At 39.4% G+C, this 24,638-nt stretch overlaps 1 protein-coding gene across 2 annotated transcripts in view; it reads left to right on the top strand.

The window, feature by feature from the left end:
* Window positions 1-4,664: 4,664 nt before the first annotated feature.
* The window catches only part of Shcbp1 (SHC binding and spindle associated 1), a 39,388-nt gene continuing 19,414 nt past the window's right edge, over window positions 4,665-24,638 (top strand). Inside the window, exons 1-4 of one of the 2 annotated variants that reach the window (XM_074056061.1) lie at window positions 4,665-4,796; window positions 8,261-8,428; window positions 8,576-8,691; window positions 10,550-10,758. In XM_074056061.1, the coding sequence (XP_073912162.1) occupies window positions 4,694-4,796; window positions 8,261-8,428; window positions 8,576-8,691; window positions 10,550-10,758 (596 nt within the window). In that variant the 5' untranslated portion in view covers window positions 4,665-4,693. The remainder of the gene's footprint in view (window positions 4,797-8,260; window positions 8,429-8,575; window positions 8,692-10,549; window positions 10,759-24,638) is intronic. The other variant, XM_074056062.1, reaches the window with a different exon arrangement.

Here is a 24,638-nt window from a genome sequence, read left to right as displayed (position 1 = left end):
TTTTGGGTGTTCTTTTCTTTTTCATACCGTCTTCATTGTATGGTGTTTCATACATTCTCATGCTTATAGAACTTACATTTCAACTCTAGTTTTAAACACTTAACCGATCAAGGCACCATCTACTCTTTCAGTCACTTACACCTATTTGTTTTCCTCAGCTTCACCTTGCTTTTCCTAGGCTTGATGGGTTTTCATAATCTGCCAAAGGCATACCACCTATACCACAGTTATCTACTGTGTAACAAAAAACATTTTCTTCTGGATCAGAAATTTGGGAGCAGCTTAGCTGGAGGGTGTAATCAGCCTGCCTCATTTGCCATCAAGATTTTGGCTGGGACTACTGTCATCTGAAGGTTTGATTAGGGCTGACCTCTAAGCTCACTCACATGGCTGATAGCCAGAGGCTTCAATCCTTGTCTTTGTTGGTGTTTTCATAGGGTAGCTTGCATATCCTCTTAACATGGCATCTCGCTTCCCCAGAATGAGTAGTCCCAGAGAGAAAGAGCAATGAGCAAATCACAATACCTTTTGGTGACCCAATCTTTGTGGTAGCACACTATCACTTGCTTTCTGTTTATTAGAAGTGACTCTTAGTGATCCTTAGAACCTGAGGGATTGCTTCTTCACCTAGAAGTTCATGGTTTTGACTGGTCTTCAAGCACTGAGGTTGGTGGCCATCAGGTTCATCAACTGTCCACTAAGGGCCCATCCAAGTTGTAGGCTGATTGATAAATGCAGCTAGAAGTCTATAGAAGGTATTGTTTGACATGATGAGGCATTGCAGTGTCCTTTGAGGGACCAAGATAATAAGTGAGGTTAGCCTGGCCCAAAAGACCAAAAATCGTATGTTCTCCCTCATATGTGGACATTAGATCAAGGGCAAACACAACAAGGGGATTGGACTATGAGCACATGATAAAAGCAAGAGCACACAAGGGAGGGGTGAGGATAGGTAAGACACCTAAAAAACTAGCTAGCATTCGTTGCCCTTAATGCAGAGAAACTAAAGCAGATACCTTAAAGCAACTGAGGCCAATAGGAAAAGGGGACCAGGAACTAGAGAAAAGGTTAGATCAAAAAGAATTAACCTAGAAGGTAACACCCACGCACAGGAAATCAATGTGAGTCAATGCCCTGTATAGCTATCCTTATCTCAACCAGCAAAACCCTTGTTCCTTCCTATTATTGCTTATACTCTCTCTACAACAAAATTAGAAATAAGGGCAAAATAGTTTCTGCTGGGTATTGAGGGGGGGGAGCGGGAGGGGGTGGAGTGGGTGATAAGGGAGGGGGTGGGGGCAGGGGGGAGAAATGAACCAAGCCTTGAATGCACATATGAATAATAAAAGAAAAATGAAAAAAAAAAACTAATTGTCAGCATTTTAATATAGGAGATTTCTTGTAAAAGTCTGGATTTCTTGCTTTTCTTCTGCTGAATACTGCCAGTGTGACAACATTGGGTTCATACCTACTTCTGCTGGACTTACACCAGTGACCACCTCTCTCTTCTCTGTCACCTGCGTGGCCTCTCTGCGTATGAAAATCTGAGACCCCCACCCCACACACACACCCTAGGAGAAGTACAGGGGAGCAATTCACTCTGAAGGAAGGGGCAGGTTTCTGGAAGGGATTATGCTCAAACATCTCAGCAATCTGACTGAGAATAGTGGTGGCCTATTTTGTCTGTGACAGGGAAGGTGGAATGAGACCAGATAAATGTGAGTTGGGGAATGGGCTGCACTTAGGTTTGGCTTTGCAGCAAAGGAAATGGGAATCACAGATAAGAATCCCAGGTCTGATCTGGAGGCATGGCTCAAGTGGTAGAGCGCCTGCATAACAAGTGCATGGCCCTGAGTTCAAACCCCAGTACTGCCCCTAAAAAACAAAAAGCCATGAGTTTAATCTTCACATATTTTTTGACAGTACTTGGATTTGAACTCAGGGCTTCACATTTTCTAGGAAGGCACTCTACCACTTGAGCCTCACCTCCAGCCCAAGCCATGAGTTTAAAACCATAAAGAACTAGTATTTAGATTAAAAGAAAGAGTAAAATGTTAGAAAAAAAAAAAAGAATCCTTAGATCAAAGCTGGAGGTGTAGCTCAAATGGTTAGAGTACTTGCCAAGCCAGGCCCCAAGTTTAAACCTTAGTACTGCCTTCCCTTTCGCCTCCAAAAAAATCCCAAAACAAAACAAAACAAAAAACAGTTCCAGGATTCAGTAGGAATGTGCAAATGGAAATGGGTTTAGGAGAGGTCACTTCTGAAGGTCTCTGCATCAGATAGGAATTATGTTACTTGGGGCCTGGGGATCTTGCTGAAACACAGTTTCACCCAGTAGATCTGGGGTGAGAGAGAGATGCAGAGACTCTGATTTTTTTTTTCCCACTGTACAACTCTATTTCAGTGCCAGGAACCTATAGGCAGAGGTCAGGAGTATTTTTTTCAAAACTGAAATTTCCTCATTAAGGTGGGCTCCAGTGGCTTACACCTGTAATCCTAGCCACCCAGGAGGCAGAGATCAGGAGGATCGAGGTTCGAAGCCAGCCTGGGCAACATAATTCGCGAGACCCTATCTTGAAAAAACCCATCACAAAAAAGGGCTAATGGAGTAGCTCAAGGTGTAGGCCCTGAGTGCAAACCCTGATACTGCAAAAAAGAAGAAATTGCCCATTAGTTTAATTTTTACTTGTCTATTGTGCATCCCCACTAGGCTGTGAACTGTGCTCAGAGACCTTGTCTGTCTTGCTTGCCGTGAATGAGTGCAGGAAGGAGTAGACAGAGAGTGAGAATGAGGGTTGGGAAAGGGAAGATGGAGAGGCCAAGGGAGGAAAGACTCATGGTGAGTGGTCAGCAGGGTCCATGATGCCATGGGTAGGGTGATGAGGAGTGGGGAGGAAAGGCTTGGAGATAGCCATTGGCCTTCTAGAAATAAGGAAAAGGAAGGTACTACTGAACACTTTGTGACTATAGGGAAAGAAAGAACAAGGGACATATTGAAGTATCTCAAGGTTGGAGTTGGGAAGGTTTTTCTTCTTTTTTTAAACAGGGAGTTGTACGTACATAGTATAAGGAGCCAGTGATGAGAAAGAGTGAAGATATTTTAAAAATAAGGAATAGTGGAAATGCCCTTCTTTAGAGCAGGCAGAAGGTTGTGATGGGCCATAGGTAGAGGGATTTAAGGAGGAAGGAGAAAACCCATTCCTTAGGATAAGGGGAGCAAGGAGAGCAAAGATCACAAACTCTCAGGAAATGTGTGCTCCTAAAAGGTCTCCATTTAGGGGAAGATTCCAGATAATCTGAACAAGTAGTAAATAGATTGACATAGGTTTCTAAATGAGAAGAGCTGTGTATAGCAAATATATCCAGTTTAATTAATAATTTGTTCTTAATGGAATTTGCAACAGCATTAGGTATTTTGCCTTTGACCCTGCTCTTTCCTATTCCTTTCTAAGATTTTTGCATAAACACTATTTTGTGTACTATCTTCATGCTTGATGAAATATTTGATGATTAAATGAGATGAGAGCTATCTTGTCTCCAGCACTGAGGGAAATGTGTGAGGAGAAATACTGCCACTGCTGGGGTGTGGGTTAAAAAAGAGAATTAGGAGAAAGCTAAGTCCTCAGGCCTGTTTTATTTTAATGTTTTCACCTCATGGTGCTCAATAAGTATTTGTTCAGTGAATTAATAAATGTCAGATCAGACTGCACATAGGAGTCAAAAAAATCTCATTTCCTGGAAAAGCTAGCAATATTAAGTGCAGGTATTCCATAGTTGCCTCTCTTGGTTCCATTTTGAAACTGCTTTGTTTCAAAGCAGTAAGTAGAAATGTTTCCCTGTGATAAGATTGCCAGAGTAGGTGTCATGCCTAGGCTTTTGGTTTGCTGGACTCATCCCACCTGTCCTGGGAACCTGTGCTATCCCAAGCAGGTCTCAGCCTGGCAGTGACAGTCTGGCAAAGGCATCAAGGGTGACTTCTGGAATCTGGCTGTTTTTATATCCAGGTTCTGCTTAACTTCTTGGCAACTCCACTTCCTCATCTGTTAAATGGGTATAGTATTATTTCCTGCTTCATGATAGTTTTTGAAGATTAAATAAGATAATGTAGGTAAAGCATGCAGGAGAGAGTCTTGCATCCAGAAGTCAGTGTTAGCTATTATTGCAAGTTACAACTTAATTAACAAAATTTAATAACTGAAAATAACCTGTGTGTGTGTGTGTGTGTGTGTGTGTCTATGAGAGAGAAAGAAAGAGAGTTTGACTCGGTAATGACTATTTTGGAGCCACTTAGGCCAATATCCTATTGCAGTTCATCCTAGTATCAGTTCCTGAGGGATTTGCCCAAGATAATACCACATTAGTAATGGTAGAAATAAGTCTAAATACTTTTTTTTAAAACTCTCAATCCAGTATCTTTTCCACTGTGCCCAACTTTGTGTCATGGCTTGTTAGTTTTTCAGAAGACATTCCGATTTAGGTACCAATTCAACTTTGTTCACGTTAATTTCAGTAAACTGAACTTGGCCAAGAACAGCAGGTCCGCCAAGCCTGTAGATGGCGGTGAGGTTTTGTCTGCAGGGCTGGAAGAGGCTGAAGGGGGCGGGACTCCGGAGGAAGCGCCTGGGTACAATTATCCAATCAGAAGTGTCTTTGTCATCGAATTACTGTCTGGGGCCTCCCGCGGAAATTTGAAATGGCTGAGGGGTTGCTGACGGGTGTGGGTCTGGGGCCTGAGGCGATGGCCTCAGAGCGCACTGTTAGCGTAGCGGAGGAGGTGCCGGCGTCCCTGGAGAAAGGTGAGCGCCGCCATGCGGGGTGGACAGCCTCCGTCCTACACCTGTAGGACGCCTGGGCTCAGTCCTACCGAACTCCGCCGGCGGGGCGGCGTCCGGGGCGGTGACAGCCCGACCGATTCTCCCGAGGTCGGAGTCGGTAACGCGGGCGACTCCCGCTCTCCACCCGAGGTTGGAGGGAGGTGCACTGCGCGGGAATTCCCAGCCTGGCCGTGCTCGGGGAGCCCTGTGCTCATTCACTTATGTGTGGAGCGAGGACTCACTCGTCCTCATCTGCATCTCGAAGGAGGTCTCGAGCCACACTTCCCTTGTCTTTAGAAGCTCAAGCCTTGGCCTAGACTTAACCTGAGTTGAGGTGGCCTGCCCAAGGTTAGCGGAGCCAACTTGGGATAGGGGACAGAAGTGGAAGGAGCCCAGGTCTCCCAATTCTCAGTCCTCCCTGCCTCTTCATGGAGATTACCTTACTTTTACTTATATAGTTTCAAAATTTGTCAACCCATGACCTTGCATATGCTAGGCAATTGGTCTACCACGGAGACACATCCCCAGGCCCCATTAGTTTTTTTCCTGACATTTTAAGCCGGTTTGCATACTTTAACTTTCAGTTGTGTGTGTCGTTAGTTCTGTCGAAGTTAGAAAACGTAGGTGTGACTTACTAACCTGCACGTGAGCTGGCAAAAGTTGCTGAGCCTCAGTTCTCCCTGATGCTGAACAGCCAGTGGTTCCATTTGTGGGGAAGGTGAAGTGGAATAATGTGCCAAGAGTCCTGTTTCTGAAGTGGCTGGGAATCTAAAAAAGTTGAACGTAGAGAACCGAGCTTAGATGGTGGCTGCTAACGGCCCGGGGAAGCGGGGAGATGTTGGTCAAAGGGTACAAAGTTTAATTAAAAGACGGGGGCTGATGACTCATGCTTGTAGTCCTAGCTACTTGGGAGGCTGAGATCGGGAGGATCACGGTTGGAGGCCAGTCCTGACAAATAGTTAGCGAGACCCTACCTCAAAAATAAGCAGAGTAAAATGAAATGGTAGAGCACCTGCTTTGCAACCATAAAGTCCTAAGTTCAAACCCCAGTTCCACAAAAAAAAAAAAACCACACACACACACACACAAAACAAAGCAAAACCACAAAGTTTTAGTTACAATATGAATACATTCTGGAGAACTAATAAACAGCATGACTACTATAGTTAATTATACTGTATTGTATATTTTAAATTTGCTAAAAGAGTAGATCATGGTTAGAGTGTTCTCGCCATAATTAAAAGCTAAGTGTGTGAGGTGATGGAAATGTTAGCTTTATTATGGTAGTCATTTTCTAATGTATACATAAAACAAAACGTGTTGATCGCCTTAAATATATACAAATTCTATTTGGCATTTATACCCCAGTAAAACTGGAAAAACAAAACAAACAAAATAGCTGTAAACAATAGTGTTAATGTAAGCTATTTCTCTAACAAACACATGCTCTGTCATGAGCTCTGTTGTAAATAATTAACTGACTTATTTAATCCTTTTAATTGAAGTAGGCTTGCTGTTTTGAACTTCCTTTATAGGCAAGGAAACTGAGGCATAGAGAGATGTCACACAGCTGATAAGGTGTGATAAAATGCCCTGTAAGGCTTGTGATCTTTGGGGTGGAGTAATTCTATTGACCTGATCAGGGTCAAAGAAATGGAAGGATGGGAAAAAGCGAAGGAGAAAACAAAAGAAGGTGGGGGAAGAAAGACTGCTGCTAATAACAAGTCTCCACACTTTTCCTGAAACCACTTGTGGAAACTAGTCTGCCAATCTAAATGCCTCCCTTGGCTTTGCTTATTTAGTAATCATTTGTCTATTAAAATCAGCTTATTATACAGTATTAGATATGCTTCTGGCCAAATCATGCCTTATGAAACGTAATTACATATAGCCCAGATATAGAGTGGTTTTCATTTTCTAATCTTTTCCTTCAGCACAGTCACTGAAGTTAGTGAGGGGGAACCTAGTTAATAGCCTTAGTGAAGTAAATCTTATGTACTTACTATTAAGAATTTCTTATCCAAACCATATGGCAGTTCCTCAAAAAACTAAAAATAGAACTACCATTTGTTCCTGCTGTATTATACCACTCCTGGACATAATAGAGATACTTGCATACCCATGTTTATTGCAGCACTATTCACAATAGCCAGGCTGTGGAATTAGCCTAAGTGCCTATCAAGTGATGAATGGATAAAGAAAATGGGATATAGATACACAGTGGAGTTATTCAGCCATAAAGAATGAAATCTTATCATTTGCAGGAAAGTGGATGGAACTAGAGCTCATCATGTTGAGCAAAATAGGCCAGACTTAGAGAAATATTGAATGTTTTCTCTCATTTTTAGAATCTAGACCTAAAAAAAAATTAATAAAAATAATGTAAAAGGGGGACTTGTAGATAACCAGACAGAAGAGAGGAGGAGAAAGTGATGGAAGGAAGAATATGACCGAAGTACATTATATGCATGTATGAAAATAGCATAATGAAATCCATTAAAATTATTTTTTAAAGGAGAGCAGAGGAAGGAGTGGGAATAAGAAAGAATAATAGAGGAGGTGAATATGATCAAAGTATATTATGTGCATGTAAGGAAATATCACAATGAAACCCTTTTGTACAACTACTATATGCTAATAAAAATGTCTCATCCCCATTTATTGAGGAGACATTGACAGACTCATATGGTAGAAGTGAAGAGAGGCTTAAACCCCTTTGAGGGGAGTATAGTAAAACAGCTCCTTTAACATAGTTTGATGGAATTGTTTTTGGGGGAAAAAAATCTGTAAGATACTAGACCATTTTAACTTGCTAATTGTAGTTAAAACAAAAAATTCAGAACTGTTACCTTTGAGGAGAACCTGGGTGGTTTCCATTGAATTAAAGAATAATCCTCTTCCTCTGCTTCTCTCCAAAAAACTCACAGAATAACAACAACAAAAATCCTGTGAAAAAAATCTTAATTTCTAATTACTTCAAAGTAGAATTTACATTTTTGAGATTTTTTTGGTGGTGGGGGGCTTGCTAGGAAGGTGCTCCACAACTTGAGCCATGCCCCCAAGCCCTTTTTGTTTAACTTATTTTTCAACATTTTTGCAGGCTGGCCTGGCCCTTGAGCTTCCTTCTACATTTCCCTACTTACACTTCCCATGTAGCTGGAATGATAACCTCATGCCACCATGCCCAGCCTTTTTGTTGAGATGGAGTTTCGCTAACTTTTTGCTGGGGCTGCGCTGAAACTAGTAGCTGGGATTACAAGAATGAACCACCATACCACCCAGCCTTTTAAGTTTTGACAATGGTAGTGATAAGTAGAGCATTCATATCCAAATTCTTGTTTGTGTTTTGTTTGGAATTTTTAAACAAGGACTTGAGAGTACTAGTACTTTCTAAGCACTGGAAGTACCTGGGATAGCTGAGCCTGTTTGTTTATGTTGTTCATTAGGTTTGTTCCAAGATGAAGATTCAAGCAGTAATTGTAGTTATCACGATAAGCCAGGTACTAGTTTACAAAGTTTTATACCAGAAGGAAAAACTCTTTTCCCGGAAATTTTCCAAACAAGTCAACTTTTGTTCTATGAGCGGTTCAGAGCCTATCAGGACTACATTTTAGGTAAGTTCTCTGCTTTGCTTCTTTTTTCTTTTTAGTTTATCTCAGTCCCTCAGATTGCCATTTATTTGTTCTTAGAAAGAGGGTGATTTATTAACTTCTCATTGCTTTATGCATTCTCAATTCTTATTATGTTTAATTTGTTTGTAGCTGACTGCAAGGCCTCTGAGGTAAGGGAATTCACAGCTGAGTTCTTGGAGAAGGTCCTTGAACCATCTGGATGGCGGGCAATCTGGCACACTAATGTGTTTGAGGTGCTGGTTGAGGTAAATTTAATTCTGTTGTTAAGACATTTGTCTCTAGCTATAAGTCCTTTACCTTCGATAGATATAACCAAAGTGCTTATTTTACTTTTTAAATTTATTTTGTTGGGACTGGGGTCTGAACTCAGGGCCTTGTTCTTGCTAGGTAGACACTCGACCACTTGAGCCACCTCCCCCCACCCAGTACTAAAATGCTTATTTTTAACTAAGTTTATGAGTGGATTGAAAATAGCATGTTTTTCACATCTAATTGTAATGATATATGAACTGTTCCACAAATTTTAAAGGCAACTGAAGAGCAGCCAATAGGAAATTAAGGTGGTTTAAATTTCAGTGTCCTTTGACAATGGGAAATGGATTATAAACCTGTGAAGTGGAGAAGGTATTTGAGATTATTTTAAACATAAGGAGTTCTAACCATGAAGTTAGTTGAGTTTCAGGTTTTTTTTTTTGGAGTGCTGGGGTTTGAATTTAGGGCCTCACACTTGCTAGGCAGGTGCAGCTTGAGTCATTCCGAGTGCGCTTAATTAATTTTTTAACTTCTTAGTACAACCCCTTAAGTAGTTCAAACCAAATAGCCATGTTAAAACTAGCCCATTTTTTGTCTAACAAATCTGTAGATATGTGGTTAATCTCTTGATAATATGTCCCATTGCAGAAAGTAAAAGGAGTCTTACTTTTCCATTGATTAGACCTTTTACATTCAATTTGCACTCCAATTATACATGTAAATTTTTCTCAGTGTTTTTTAATGGGATCACAAATAAGCCTATTAAACTAAAATGTTAAACCAGGGAGTATGGCTATAAATTGTTGCTATAGCTCCTTTAGAAAATGATACCACAATATCTCTGTGATGGCACATGCCTGTAATCCCAGCACTTGGGAGGGGACTGAGGCAGAAGAATCATGAGTTTGACCATAGCCTAGGCTAAAAAAGAGAAAATGAAATCTCACTGTGCAATGATTATGTAATACAAAGCAATGGGTTGCCGCTGTTCCTTATAAATTTTTAAATTTTGGATTATGTAATATCTTTAGTTGGCATTCAGGTTTATTAATTTGGATATAGTAGTGTGCTTCTCTGTCCAATCAGTTCTCTAGAAGCAAAGTCATTTAAGAGTAGTGTATCATTTCTTTAAACTAAAATTCCTAATATATTCCATTTACCAAGGACTTAATATAAGCTTTATGGCTTCTCATTGCATAAGAGAACAGGTGAAATCCACGCTCCTTCTGATGCTCTTTATGTCCTGGTTTTCTCTCACCTCAACCTCCCCCCCAACCCCCATATCCTCACTTTGATTCCAGGAAGAAGCACTGCCTTTCTGCTGCTCTAAATGGCCAGGTTTGCCTCTGCCACTAGATTTTTTTTTTCTTTCCCTTCCCTCACTACCCTTTCCCTCCCCTCCCCTCCCCTTCTTTTTTTAAGATAGGGTCTCACTACGTAGCCCAGGCTGGCTTCAGACTCATAATCCTCCTTCTGCCTCATCTTCTGCAGTGCTGGAATTGTAGATGTACACCACTATGTCTGGCTTCTCTCAGGGAGTTTTGCACCTTTCCTGCTCTTAGATAACTGCTTCCTTTTCATTTTTCTCAGCTCACAGGAGACTTTCCTTGGCCATTCTAGCAAAACCAGATCACTATACATGCTAGTTATTCTCTGTCACATATCTATCACTATCTTGTATATTTTCTTAATGTAAGTGCCATGAGGGTAAGAACTAGGTCTGTCTTTTTTATTTTGTTTCTATTTCATGCTTTAAAAAGCCTAGGCTATCAGTTTTTGTTTTTTTTGTTTTTTATATGTGTGTCTTAATTTTTATTTCCATGTATTGAGTTGCATTATCTTAAATTTCAGATTACAGATGTGGACTTTTCAGCCTTGAAGGCAGTGGTGAGACTTGCTGAACCATACGTTTGTGAATCTGAAGTGAACACTTTTACTTTGGAATGTGTGAAGGAGCTCCTAGATCTGAAGGAATGCCGGCTGCCCCTGCAGGAGCTGTGGGTGGTGTTTGATGATTCTGGAGTGTTTGACCAGACAGCTCTTGCAATTGAGCATGTCAGGTGGGAAAAGAAGTTGATAAAAATAACCATTTAGTGAGAAACTTTGAGTGAAATGAAGTTATTTTGATGTCTGTGAGACTCAGATTTCAAGCTTAAAACAAATTTTGTCACTGCTCTATTTAAAAATACTCAAAGATGAGGAGAACCTTTTCCTTTTTCCTTTGCTGGGGATAGAGCCACACATCCATCCCCTAAAAGAATCTTTGTTTTTTTTTTTTTTAGTGGTGGTACTAGGGTTTGAACTCAGGGCCTCACTCTTGCTAGGCAGGCACTATATCGCTTGAGCCACTCTGCCAGCTCTGGGAATGTTTTTTAACTTTTATTTATTTATTTATTTATTATTCATATGTGTATACAATGCTTGGGTCATTTCTCCCCCACCCCCTTCCTTACCACCCACCCTGCCCCCTCCCTTTTTTTTCAATTAAAAATGTTTTGAGTATTTATTCTGTGATTACTTGAAGCTTTCCGTCCAAGGACTTCCTTTTTATTCTTCACTTGATTTCTGCAAACATTAACAGAAGACAGAGTTCTCACTTTAGAGATTTGAAACTGCCTTAAAAGTGGTGGATGCTTGGTCCACTGTGGTGGCGTATCCTATAATGCCAGCTATTCAGAAGGTGTGAATAGGAGGATCACGGTCCAGGCCAGCCTGGGCATAAAAGTAAGACCTTATTCAGAAGTAATGAAAGCAAAAAGAGCTAGTGACATGGTTCAGGTGGTAAAGCACCTTTCTAGCAAGCATAAGATCCTGAGAAACACCAGTAACACCAAATAAAAAGAAAAAAGAAAAGAAAGGAAATACATCCCTGGCCTTTGGTATGCTATATGATGACTTATGACTTAAAAACATTTATAATGTTATTTGAAGAGGAGCCTGGCTAACTTTGTGCTTCATTTGGAGGACTCAAATTCTGGTCAGTGCCCAAAGAAGGTCAAATTATGAGGGTTTTCATTTTGTTCATTGATTCAATAAATATTTGAGTCCTGGGTCCTTGGTATGACTGGTGCAGGTAATAGTCTATGTCTATAGTCACCTTGAACACAGTTACCTTGAACATAGTCAAAGGTAAGTGATAGAGCCAGGCTAGTGGTACACACCTATAATCTCAGTACTTGGGAGACTGAGGCAGGAGGATCTCCAGTCTGGACTACATAATGAGAATTTGTGTGAAAAAACTAAAAGAAACAATCACCCCCTCCAAAAAAAAATTCAATAAAATAAACAACAAACCAAAAAAAAATGGAAGTGAGTGCTATGAAGAACCACAGAATGTCCTAAAGACTAGGTCAGGTTGCTATTCTATACTTGTTTCCTGAGGAAATGAACCTCATGGGAATTTGAACTTGAGTCTAGAGGGTGAGTTAGGTGAATGGGATGCAGGGAACAGGCCCCAAGCTCAATGAGCTTCAGGAGCTGAAACACCAGCATGGCAAAGCACAGAGCTGGAGAGACCTAGGAAAGCAGGCTGGAGAGTTTGGCAGGGGTCAGGAAGCTACAGGGCTTTGTCAGCCCGTTAATTGTTTTTAAGAGCAGTGTAAAGCCATTGAAGAGTTTTCATTCTTGGGAGAATATGACCAGCTTTGCTTCTTAAAAGGTTCTTTCTGGCTTCTTTTTTTTTTCCCCCCTAGGGAATCTACTTTTTTGTCGTTGTTGTTCATTTAGTCACATGTGCATACATTGTTTGAGTCATTTCTCCGCTTGCTTCTTTGTGGAAAACAAATGAAGGGAGGTAGAACAGGGAGGCCAGTTAGAGATAAGAGAGTGCACTAGTGTGGGGACGAGAGAACAGAGGGAAGCCTGTTGAATGGCTGGAACTTGGTGGTCCAGCAGATAATGAAGGGTGAGAAGATATGACTAGATGTGGGATAAGTCAAGGCCAACCCCCAGGTTTCTGTTAGGGGAATAAATGCTGGAGGAGGTACAGATGTGAGTGATATATGAATGTCTGGAGCTATACTGGTGACAGGTGGAGAAGGAAGGTGTCTGACCAGCATGTTACATGCAAGTTTGAAAGAGCTTGTGAAATTGGGAATTTACATGCCATGGTCCTGAGGCAGGAGAGGTGCTGTAGAGCCAGAATATTAATCCATGTGATATCACCAAGCTCAGGACTTCATTCTGGGGGCAGGAGTGAGATTTTTAATGAATAGGAACAGGCTTAGGTTCAGTTTGGTTCTTTTCCTCCTTAGTATTGGGGTTTGAACTCAGGGCCTTGTGCTTACTAGGCAGTTACTCTACCACTGGAGCCATGTCCTCAGCTTTTTTTGCTTTAGATATTTTTTCTGAATAGGAGCTTGAATTTATGCTTATTTACAACTCTCAGATAGCTGGGATAACATGTTTGCACTACCACTACCCACCTGATTTATTAGTTGAGATGGGGTCCCAAGAACTTTTTGCCTGACTGGTCTTGAACCTCGATCCTCCTGATCTCTGCCTCCCTAGTAGCTACAATTAGAAGGGTGAGCCATGGTGCCCAGCAGGTTTAGTTTTTATTTGTTTTGTTTTGTTTTAAATAAAAAGATATATTTCAGAGGACAAAGAAACTGTTTGATCTATAAGAATTAAGAGATGGCTTAATTTTCAGTGTTCCTTCCTTTTCACAGCAGAACTTGACAGCTTCGTATATAGTCACAGTCTATACTTTCTTGAATCTCAGTAACGCTTTAAGAAGCGTTGATCTCTTGGCTGCATTTAAAGCATTTGATCATTCCCATCTTAACACACTTCTTGGGACTTCTAGGACACTGCTGTTAGATGGCATCTCACTGACTTGCTTTCTTAGTCTCTTGCTGAGCTCTTTGTCTCATGCTCAAACTTTAGAACGTTGGAGTTCCTTCGGGCTCAGTCCTGTGCTATTGTCTTAGTTTGTTTTCTGTTGCTGTAGCAATACTACAGACTAGGTAATTTATAATAGTTTTTTTGGTTCATATTTCTGGAGGCTGGGAAATCCAAGAGTGTGGTAGAGTCCTCATAACTTAAACACTCTTAAAAGTCAGCTCTTTGATCTCAATCTATTGAAAAAAAGAAAAACAAACAAAAACAAAAAGTCCTACTTCTTAGTACTGTTACAATTAAATTTCAAGGACTGGTGGAGCAACTCATGTGTTAAGAGCACCTGCCTACCAAGCATGAGGCCCTGAGTTCAAGCCCCAGTGCTACCAAAAACAATTAAATTTCTTTCTTTCTTTCTTTCTTTTTTATCATTTTTACATTTACTTACATGTGTATATGTTGTTTGGGTCACCTCCCCTCTTCCCCCCATCCCTTCCAGGCAGAACCTGTTCCGCCCTCTTGTTCTCTGATTTTGATGAAGAGAAAACATAAAAGATAATAAGACAGTGTTTTTGCTAGTTTGACGTAAAGATAGCTATACAGAGATTCCTAGTGTTGCTTCCATGCACTTTTGTATTGCAACCCACATCTCTGCCAGACTCTTTGCTACTTCCTGGTCCTCTTCCCATAGTGGCCTCTGCCAGTTTAAGATTACTATATTCACTCTTCTATAGTGAGCACATCAACCACATTCAAGTTTTAGGTTTCCTTCCCTTTCCCTATTCCTCCCATGCACATTTTCCCCTTAGTGTGTGACCCATGTCCAATAATATTACTGCATTTGAGGGAGAATATGTGATTTTTGGTTCGCTTAAGATGATGTTCTCTCTGTCTCTGTATTGTTCCAATTTTAGTATAATCCGCACATGAGGGAGAACATGTGATTTTTGGTTCGCTTAAGATGATGTTCTCTCTGTCTCTGTATTGTTCCAATTTTAGTATGTGTGCTGCCGAAGCGAGCACAAGATGATGTTCTCCAGTTCCATCCATTTACTTGCGAATGACAAAATTTCATTCTTCTTTGTGGCTGAGTAAAATTCCACTGTGTATAGATACCACATTTTCTTAATCCATTCATTGGTAGTGGGGCATCTTGGCTGTTTCCGTAGCTTGGCTATTGAAATTGTGCTGCAGTAAATATGGGTGTGCAGGTGCCTCTGTAACAAACTGTCTCATTCTTTTGGGTATATCACTAAGAGTGGTATTGTTGGATCATATGGCAGATCTATGTTTAATTTTTTTAAGAAACCTCCATATTGTTTTCCAAAGTTGTACTAGCTTGCATTCCCACCAGAACTGCATGAGGGTTCCTTTTTTTCCCCCATCTTCACAAACATTTGTTGGTGACGTTCTTGATGCTAGCTATTGTAACAGGAGTGAGGTGGAATCTTGGTGTGGTTTTGATTTACATTTCCATTATGGCCAGGGATGGTGAGCATTTTTTCATGTGTGTTTTGGCCATTTGGATTTCTTCCTTTGAAAAAGTTCTATTTCAGTCAGTTGCCCACTTCATTATTGGTTTATTGATTTTGGGGGAGTTTAGATTTTTGAGCTCTCAGTATATTCTGATTATCAGTCCTTTGTCTGATATATAGCTAGCAAATATTTTCTCCCACTCTGTGGGTGGTCTCTTCAGTTTAGAGACCATTTCTTTTATTGTGCAGAAGCTTTTTAACTTCATGTAGTACCATTTGTCCATCCTTTCTCTTAGTTGCTGGGCTGATGGAATCTGCTGAGGAAGTTCTTGCCTATACCTTTGTTTGCAGGGTATTCCTTGCTCTTTCAGGTGCTAACTGCAATGTTTCAGGTCTGATATTAAGGTTCTTAATCCACTTTGAGTTGATACTTATAAAGGTGACAGGCATGGATCTAGTTGCAGTTTTCTGCAGGTAGATAACCACTTTTCCCAGCAACATTTGTTGAAGAGGCTATCTTTTCTCCATTGTATGTTTTTGGCAACTTTGTCAAAAATAAGGTGGGTATAGCTGTGTAGATTCATATATGGTTCCTCTATTCTGTTCCACTGGTCTTCATGTCTGTTTTTGTGCCAGTAACATGCTGTTTTTTATTATTATGGCTTTGTAATACGGTTTGAAGTAGGGTATTGTGCTTTCCTCCATCGTTGCTCTTTTTGCTCAGGATTACCTTAGCCTTTTATGGTCTTTGGTCTTTCCAAATGAACTTTAGGGTAGATTTTTCAATCTCTGTGATGAATGTCTTTGAGATTTTGATGGAAATTGGGTTGAACATGTAGATTTCTTTTCATAGTATATCCATTTTTACTATGTTGATTCTGCCAATCCATGAGCATGGGAGATCTTCCCTGCTTCTGTAGTATTCCTCGAGCTTTTTCTTCAGAGGTTTGTAGTTCTCCTTATAGAGGTCATTTACATCCTTTGTTAAGTTTACTCCTAGGTATTTGATTTTTTTTTTGAGGCTATTGTAAATGGAATTATTTTCTTCTGTTCGTTCTCAATTTGTTCATTGTTGGTGTATAGAAAGGCTACTGATTTTTGTAAGTTGATTTTGTATCCCACTACATTGCTAAAGCTGTTTATGGTATCTCTGAGTTTTTGGGTAGAGTTTTTTGGGTCTTTGAGGTAAAGTATCATTACTGCACATAGGGATATTTTCACTGTTTCTTTACCTATTTGTATTTCTTTTATTTCTTCTTCTTGCCTTATTGCTCTGGCTAGGAATTCCAGGACTCTGTTGAATAGGAGTGGGGAAAATGAGCACCCTTGTCTTGTTCCTGATTTTAGGAGGACTTGTTTCAGTTTTTCCCCATTAAGTATGATGTAGACTATTTGTATGTCACATATAGCCTTTACAATGTTGAGATACATTCCTTCTATTCCTAGTTTTCTTAGAGCTTTTATCATGAAGTGGTATCATGATATCTTATCAAAGGCTTTTTCTGCATCTATTGACATGATCATGTAGTTTTTGTCTTTGCTTCCATTAATGTGCTGTATTACATTTATTGATTTGTGTATGTTTAACTATCCCAGCATCCCTGGGATAAAGCTGACTTGGTTGTGGTGAATGATCTTTCTGGTACATTGTTGGATTCAGTTTGTCATTATTTTATTGAGGAGTTCTGCATCGATGTTCATTAAGGAGATTGGCCTGTAGGTCTCCTTTTTGGATGTGTCCTGGTCTAGTTTCGGTACGAGCATAATACTTGTTTCATAGAATAGTTGAAAAGTGTTCCTTCCCTTTCTATATCATGGCAAGTTTAAGGAGTGTTGGTATTATATCTTCTTTGAGGATCTGGTAGAATTCAATTGACAATCCATCAGGTCCTGAACTTTTCTTTCTTGGAAGACTCTATATTGCTGCTTCAATTAAATTATGTGTTATAGATTTGTTCAGGTGGTTAATATTTCTTGGTTCAGTTTTGGATTGTCCATTTCTTCAAGGTTTTCCAATTTATTGGAATATAGGTTCTTAAGTTAGTTTATGATTATTCCCTGGATTTCCGTGGTGTTTGTTGTTATTGCCTCTTTTTTGTTTCTGATTTTGCTAATTTGGGTCTTTTCCCTCATTTTAGTCAGATTTGTCAGGGGCTTGTCAATCTTGTTTATTTTTTCAAAGAACCAGCTATTTGTTTCATTGATTCTTTGTATGGTTTGTTTTTTGATCTCTATTTCATTAATTTTGGCCTTTATGTTTATTATTTCTCTCCTTCTGCTAGTTTTGGGTTTTGCTTGCTCTTACTTTTCTAGGCATTTAAGATGTAGCATTAGTTCATTTATTTGAGATCTTTCTGTCCATTTAATATATGCACTCATGACTATAAACTTTCCTCTTAGAACTGCCTTTGCTGTGTCCCATAGGTTCTGGTAGGTTGTGTTTTGATTTTCATTAGCTTCCAGGAACCTTTTTATTTCCTCTTATTTCTGCTGTGACCCACTGATCGTTGAGCAATGTATCATTCAGCCTCCAATTATTTGCGTATTTTCTGCTGTTGAGTTTTAGTTTTAATGCGTTGTGATTAGATAGAATTCAGAGAGTTACTTCTGTTTTATTATATTTGCCAAGGCTTGCTTTGTGTCCTAAGTAAGGGTATGATCTATTTTGGAGATTTTCATAGTAACATTTAACTCCTATTCTTTCTGCATTCTGGTTAGAAGGTTGAAGTCTAAGAACAACCTCTGGGTATTGATTCTATATTTCACAAGAAATATGGTCACCGGTTTTCATTGGAAGAAACAATTCATTTTAGCTCAAAATGCTGTATTACCACTGATTTTCATAGAAAAATGTAAGTCCCATTCTTTCACCAGCATTATAGAAGGTCGACTGTGCAGGAAAAAATTTAACCGTGGGTATTGATTCTATATTTCACAAGAATCCTCCCAGCTATCTCCATTTTTCTCTTGAGAAACATTTATTTTAGTCAAAGTGCTGTATTATACTGATTTTCATAGGAACATTTAAATTCATTTCTTTCACCAATCTAGATAGAAGGTTTAATATCTGTGAACAAGTTTAACTCTAGGTATTGAGTCTATATTTCATAGAAATGTTCCCCAGTTATCACCATTTTCCATTGGGAGAAACATTCATTTCATCTCAAAAGGCTATATTGTACTGATTTCATAGAAATATGTAATTCCTTTTCTTTCACCATCCTAAATAGAAGGTTGAATGTCTGCAAACAGGTTTAACTCTAGGTATTGATTCTGTATTTCACAACAATTCTCCACAGCTATCACCATTTTTCATTGAGAGAAGCATTCATTTTATATCAAAATGCTATATTATACTGATTTTCATAGAAACATATAAGTCCCATTCTTTCACCAACCTAAATAAAAGTTTGAATGTCTGGGAACAAGTTTATCTGTGGTTACTGATTCCATATTTCACAAGAATCCTCCCCAGGTATCACCATTTTTCATTGGGAGAAACATTCATTTTAGATCAAAATGCTGTATTGTACTGATTTTCAGAGAAACATATAACTCCTATTCTTTCACCAGCGTAGATGGGAGGTTGAATGTGTGGGAACAAGTTTAACTGTAGTATTGAGTCTGTATTTGACAGGAATCCTCCCATGTTATCACATTTTGCATTGGACGAGACATTCATTTTAGCTCAAAATGCTGTATTCTGATTTTCATAGAAACACGTTAGTTACATTCTTTCACCAAACCTAGGTAAAAGGTTACATGTCTGGGAACAAGTTTACCTCTGAGTATTGATTTATTTTTCACAAGAATCCTCCCCAGCTCTCACTGCTTTTCATTTTGAAAAACATTCTTTTTAGACCAAAAGGCTGTATTATTACTTATTTTCATAGAGATATGTAACTCTCATTTTTTCAACAACCTAGATAAATGGTTGAATGTCAGCAAACAAGTTTACCTCTGGGTATTGATTCTATATTTCACAACAATCCTCCCCACGTATCACCGTTTTTCATTGGGAGAATTACTCATTTTAGATCAAAATGCTGTATTATACTGATTTTCATAGAAACATGTAAGTCCTATTCTTTCAGCAACCTAGATAAAAGTTTGAATTTCTGGGAACAAGTTTACTTCTGGGTATTGATTCTATATCTCATAAGAATCCTCCCCAGCTATCACAGGTTTTCATTGAGAGAGACATTCATTTTTGACCGGAATGCTGTATTACACTTATTTTCATAGAAACATCTATCCCATTCTTTCACCAACCTAGATATAAGTGTGACTCTCTGGAAACAAATTTAACACTGGGTATTGATTCCATATTTCACACGAATCATGCCTACCTATCACAGTTTTCATTTGGAGGAACAATCATTTTAGATCAAAATGCTGTAGTATAGTGGTTTTCATAGAAACATGTAACTCCCATATGTTTACCAACCGGGATAGAAGATTGAAAGTCTGGGACCAAATTTAACTCTGGATATTGTGTCCATATTTTACAGGACTCCTCCCAAGTTATTACCATTTTGCATTGGGAGAAACATTCATTTCGGCTCAAAATGCTGTAGTATACTGAATTTCATAGAAACATGTAACTTCTAGTTTTTCACCAACAGAAGTTTGAATGTCTGGGAACAAGTTTAACTGTGGGTATTGATTCTCTATTTCACAAGAATCCTCTACAGCTATCACCAGATGTCATTGGGAGAAGCATTCATTTTGTATTAACATACAGTATTATACTGATTTTCATAGGAACATGTAACTCCTATACATTCACCAACCTAGATAAAAGGCTGAATATCTGGGAATAAGTTTCCTTCTGGGTGTTGATTCTATCTATATTTCACAAGACTCCTCCCTAGCTATCGCAGGTTTTCTTTTTAAAAATTTTTAAATTTTTTTATTTGTTTATACATTTATTCATATGTGTATATATTTTTTGGGCCATCTCTCCTCCCCTGTCCTCCAGACCCCTCTCCCCCTCTCACCAACATTCTTGCTTCCAGGTAGAATCTGTTCTGCCCTCTTCTCCAATTTTGTTGAAGAGAAAACATAAGAAATAATTTTTTTAAAAAAGACATAGCATTTTTGCTAGCTTGAGATACAGATGGCTATATAGAGAGAGTCCTAGCTCTGCTTCCATGTACATGTTTATTATAACCCAAACTGGTTTATCTGTACCAGACCTCTTCACTACTTCCTGGTAACTTTTCTAGTTTTAATGCATTGTGATCAGATAGAATACAGGGAGTTACTTTTATCTTCCTGTATTTGCTGAGGCTAGTTTTGTGTCCTAAGATATGATCTGTTTTGAAGAAAGCTCCTTGGGCTGCTGAGAAGAATGTATATTGTGTTGTTGTTGGATGAAATTTTCTGTAGACATCAGTTAGGTCCATTTGATTTATGGTTTATTTAGTTCTAGGATTTCTTTGTTGATTTTTTGTTTGGATGACTATTGGTGTTAGAGGGGTATGAAAGTCTCCCACTACCACTGTGTTGGAGTCTATATGTGCTTTTAAGTCCTTTAGTATATGTTTGAGATTGGGTATATATAGGTTGATAATTGTTATTTCCTTTTGATGTATTGCACCTTTTATTAGTGTGAAGTGGCCTTCTTTATCTCATTTGATCAATACAAGTTTGAAGTCTACTTTGTCTGATGCAAGTATTACTGCTCCTGCCTGTTTTCAGGAGCCATTGGCTTGGTAAATCTTCTTCCAGTCTTTCACTATAAGTCAGTGTTTGTTTCTGTCAATAAGATGTGTCTCTTGTAAACAACAGATTGTATGATCTTCCTTTTTAATCCAGTTTGTCAAACAGTGTCTTTTGTTGGGGAAGTTGAGTCCATTTACATTCAGTGTTAATATTGATAGGTATGTGTTGGAGCCAGCAGTGGGACCGTGCCTGTGTGAGTTGGTATCTGGCCTTGTGAGAAAGTCAGACATCCAGAAAAACAGCATTCAAGGTTCCCAGATGGTTTCATGTCCTTCAGATGTAAATAAAGTTATGCTGACCGTGTGCTTCTCCTGCTTCTCTGTTCCTGTTTTAAAGGAGACATAACAAAAAGTTAATTGTAACTGTGCTTCCCTGTACTAATGTAACCTTGACATGTAATACTTGGCATGCTTTTTCTGACCAAATGCTCTCTGTGTAAAAGGAGTTTATAAAAGCAGTAGAATGCTTCATTAAAGTGACTATTGAGCAAGACTCAGTAGTCCCCTCATCTTTTATGGCTCTACCCATGTCCTGCCACTAAATGGCAATAGGTATGTAGTGAATCCTGCCATTTAGTTGTTTTTGTTGTTTAATGATTTGATTGTGTGCAACCAAATCAATGCTGTTCTCTGATTACTTGTCTTTTCTCCTGTGGTTTGATACTTTCCATCCTCTCTTGGTTTTGTTTGCTTTCATCTTCTGTGTGCAGAATTCCTTGTAGAATCTTCTGTTGGGTTGGTGATCGTATATTGTTTTAATTTCTTTGTATTGTGGAAGATTTTTATTGCTACGTCAATTTTGAATGATAGTTTTGCTGGGTAGAATATTCTAGGGCTGAAGTTATTTTCATTCATTGCTCAAAATACCTCATTCCATGCCCTTTTTGCTTTTAAAGTTTCTGTTGAGAAATCTGTTATTTTGATGGGTTTACCTTTATACATTGTTTTTTTCTCTCTTACAGCCTCCAATATTCTTTCTCTGTGCTTGTTGTTTTAATGATAATATGCCATGGGGAAGTTCTATTTTGGTCAAATCTCTTTGGTATCCTAGAGGCTTCCTGTACCTGAGTGGGCAAAACTTCCTCAATATTTGGGAAATATTCTGTTATTATTTTATTGAATATGTTATGTATCCCTTTGGCTTGCACTCTTCTCCTTCAGTGCCCATGATTCTCAGGTTTGGTCTTTTGTTGGAGTCACTGAGTTCTTGCATATTCCTTTTACAGTTCTTGAGTAGTTTGACTAAGATTTCCTCTGGTTTTTTTTTTTTTTTTCATTAATTTCTGTTTTATCTTCAAGCTCTGAGATTCTGTCTTCCACCTATTCTAGTCTGGAGTGGCCTTCCACTGTGTTTTTTGTTTAACTAAAGGGACTTTTTATTTCCATGATTTCTGTTTGATTCTTTCTTCTGAGGTTTTCCATACCTTTGTTCAACTCCTCTTTTATATTTTGTGTTGTCATTTTTAATTCATATCTCTCTTTTCATAGTGTCCTTTGTTTCACTTTGGTGTTTGTTGAAGTTCTCTCTGAATTCATTTATTTGTTTCTGTATGTTCTCATGTTCCTTATTTTTGGTGTGTTGAAATTTCTTGAGTACATCTTGTACATTCTGGTTAACCATGTCTAGTATCTTCTCTATGAATTTCTCAGTGGTATCTTTCAAGATTTCTTCTTTGAGGGTTTTTATGTGGGCTCCTTAGTGACATTTATCATTGTTTTGTTGAGGTCAGGAACTGGGTATCCATTTTCTTCACTTCCCACTGAATCCTGTATTGAATTATTTTTTTGAGGAGAGTGGTTTCCATCCCTTCTTCTTCTTCCCATTGTTCCACTTGGTGCTGTACAACTATGTTCTTGATTGATAGGCTAGTTAGTGGTTTTGCCTGTTTTCTTTCCCTGATTTAATTTTTGTGTTGTGACTGAGTTGGTTGTTAGCAAGGTTGATGTGCTCTTTCTGTCCCTGGCCTGGAGATGTAATTTAGCAATAACAAATTCACAGGTTCAATGTCAGACCAGTTGTTTACATATTATGTAGAAAAATCCTTGATAATATTTATAAATGGAGTGTAGGTGTGTGTATGGGGGTAATGGTTATTAGGCTAGTTATAGATTTTGGGGAATTGGTAAAGGTCACACTAAAAGTGGGGGCAGGAAAAGGGGGTGGTGGGTTGGGGAAGAAGTATGGTGGCTGCTGGGTTTTGTGACCCTGTGTATGTTTGAGTGTATTTCTGTTGTAATGGAGAGTGTTTGTGTCAGGGATTACAGGGGGCTGGGGTTGTGTACAGTTGGTGCAGTAGGCTAGTCAGCAGGTAGTAAGTGTGTAGGAGGGAGGGATAGTGTGTTGACAGGTTGGGGGAGGATAGAAGAGGGGCATGAAGCCAGGGAAAGAATGGATGAGAAGAGGCTGAAAGAGTAGTTGGGAGGGAGAACAATGAATTGTAGCACAGGAGAAAGAGGGAAAGTGAAGAGGGTAAGAAGAGGGATAAGAGAATAGTGATGGTGAATTCAATGATACAGGAAAAAAAAACACAATAAGAAACTTTTTGTGTTTCAGGAACCACAAAAAGTACAGTCTTTTGGTAAAAGTTCTGGAGTTTTTCCTTAGGTGTCCAATTCTGGTATTGGCATCCCAGCAAAAGCTCTGATGTTGTCTCACCAGGTGACTGGCTTGTGAATAGTATTTGGTCCTTCTGTCCACAAGATTAGTTGGAATTGTGAGGTGAGCAGAGCTGTGGTTTTCACCAGGCAGCAGCAGCATTGCCCTTCAGCTGCAGCAATGTTTGGTCAGCTCTTCCCCCAGCAAAGTGGGGCAATTCAGTTTTGAATGTTGCCCTCTGTTCCAGAGATCTGCTCTGGGATCCACCACCTGCCCTGTTTTCAGAGGTTGGCCTGTCTCCCTGCTCTTGTTCTCAGCCTTTGTGCCTCTCCTGACCTCTGCTGGATGCCAGCAGCTCCTCTGGGAGGTTGGCTTGTGCCCCACCCCCACTCCCAGCCTTTGTTGCTTAACCTGGAAAGTAAAGTTCCACTTTATTTTCTCACTGAGAAAGTACTTTTTTACTTTACTTACTCACTGAGAGTTTGGTGCTGAGAATTTGGCTACTTATCCTACCCTTGTTCTCTGGGGTAGGTTCAGTGTTGCACCCCCACCTCCACTGTTGGTGTTAGATTACAGTTTGCTGTTTATATTTTTCAGTTTTCCTGGGGGTGGGGGTTCAGTCTGCACATGGACTGTGCTGGATTATTTTCTGGGGGGTGGGCAGAGGAGTTGCGCATGGTGCATGATACTTACTTGTTCATTCTGCAGTTCACACAAGCAGCTTTGGAGCCAGCTGGAGGTGGGGAGCCACGCCACTGCTTTTTTCAGTGTAGCACAGTGTAGTGAGGCTTTTCACAGTCTAGGGGTCCAGGATGTGATAGAGTTTGATTCTGATTGATGCTTTGTCTTCTGATTGTTGGGAGAAAAAAAAGAAAAAGAGATAAAGAAAAGAAAGAACTGGCCTAGGGGCTTTTTTTCATAGGGCCAGATACACCTTGCTGGCTGTGCCACGTGGGATTTTTGCGGCTGTCAGGTGCAATTAAAGGCTGATTTATGGGTCAGTCTTAGAATTTTATCTGCACCTAATGTAATGATGGCTATTATATTGGCTAGAAGTAATCGAAATTACCCAAGTGTAGCTCTGATGCCTCAAGGAGGTTTCTGGTGTCATGGAGCTTAGGATTTCTGATTCCCTACCCTAGCTGCCATCTTGGATCTCTCCTCAAAAACAATTAAATTTCAACATAAGTTTTGGATGGGACATTGAAACCATGGCAGCCATCTCTAATCAACCTTGAAAGTTCATTAGAGGCCTCTGGGAATTTTCTTTATAACAGTATTCCAACTAATACATGAAGAAAGAA

Source organism: Castor canadensis, chromosome 15, assembly GCF_047511655.1.
Source record: "Castor canadensis chromosome 15, mCasCan1.hap1v2, whole genome shotgun sequence".
NCBI lineage: Eukaryota > Metazoa > Chordata > Mammalia > Rodentia > Castoridae > Castor > Castor canadensis.
The sequence above is the reverse complement of the archived record's forward strand: the minus strand, read 5'-3'. Positions and strand labels throughout refer to the sequence as shown.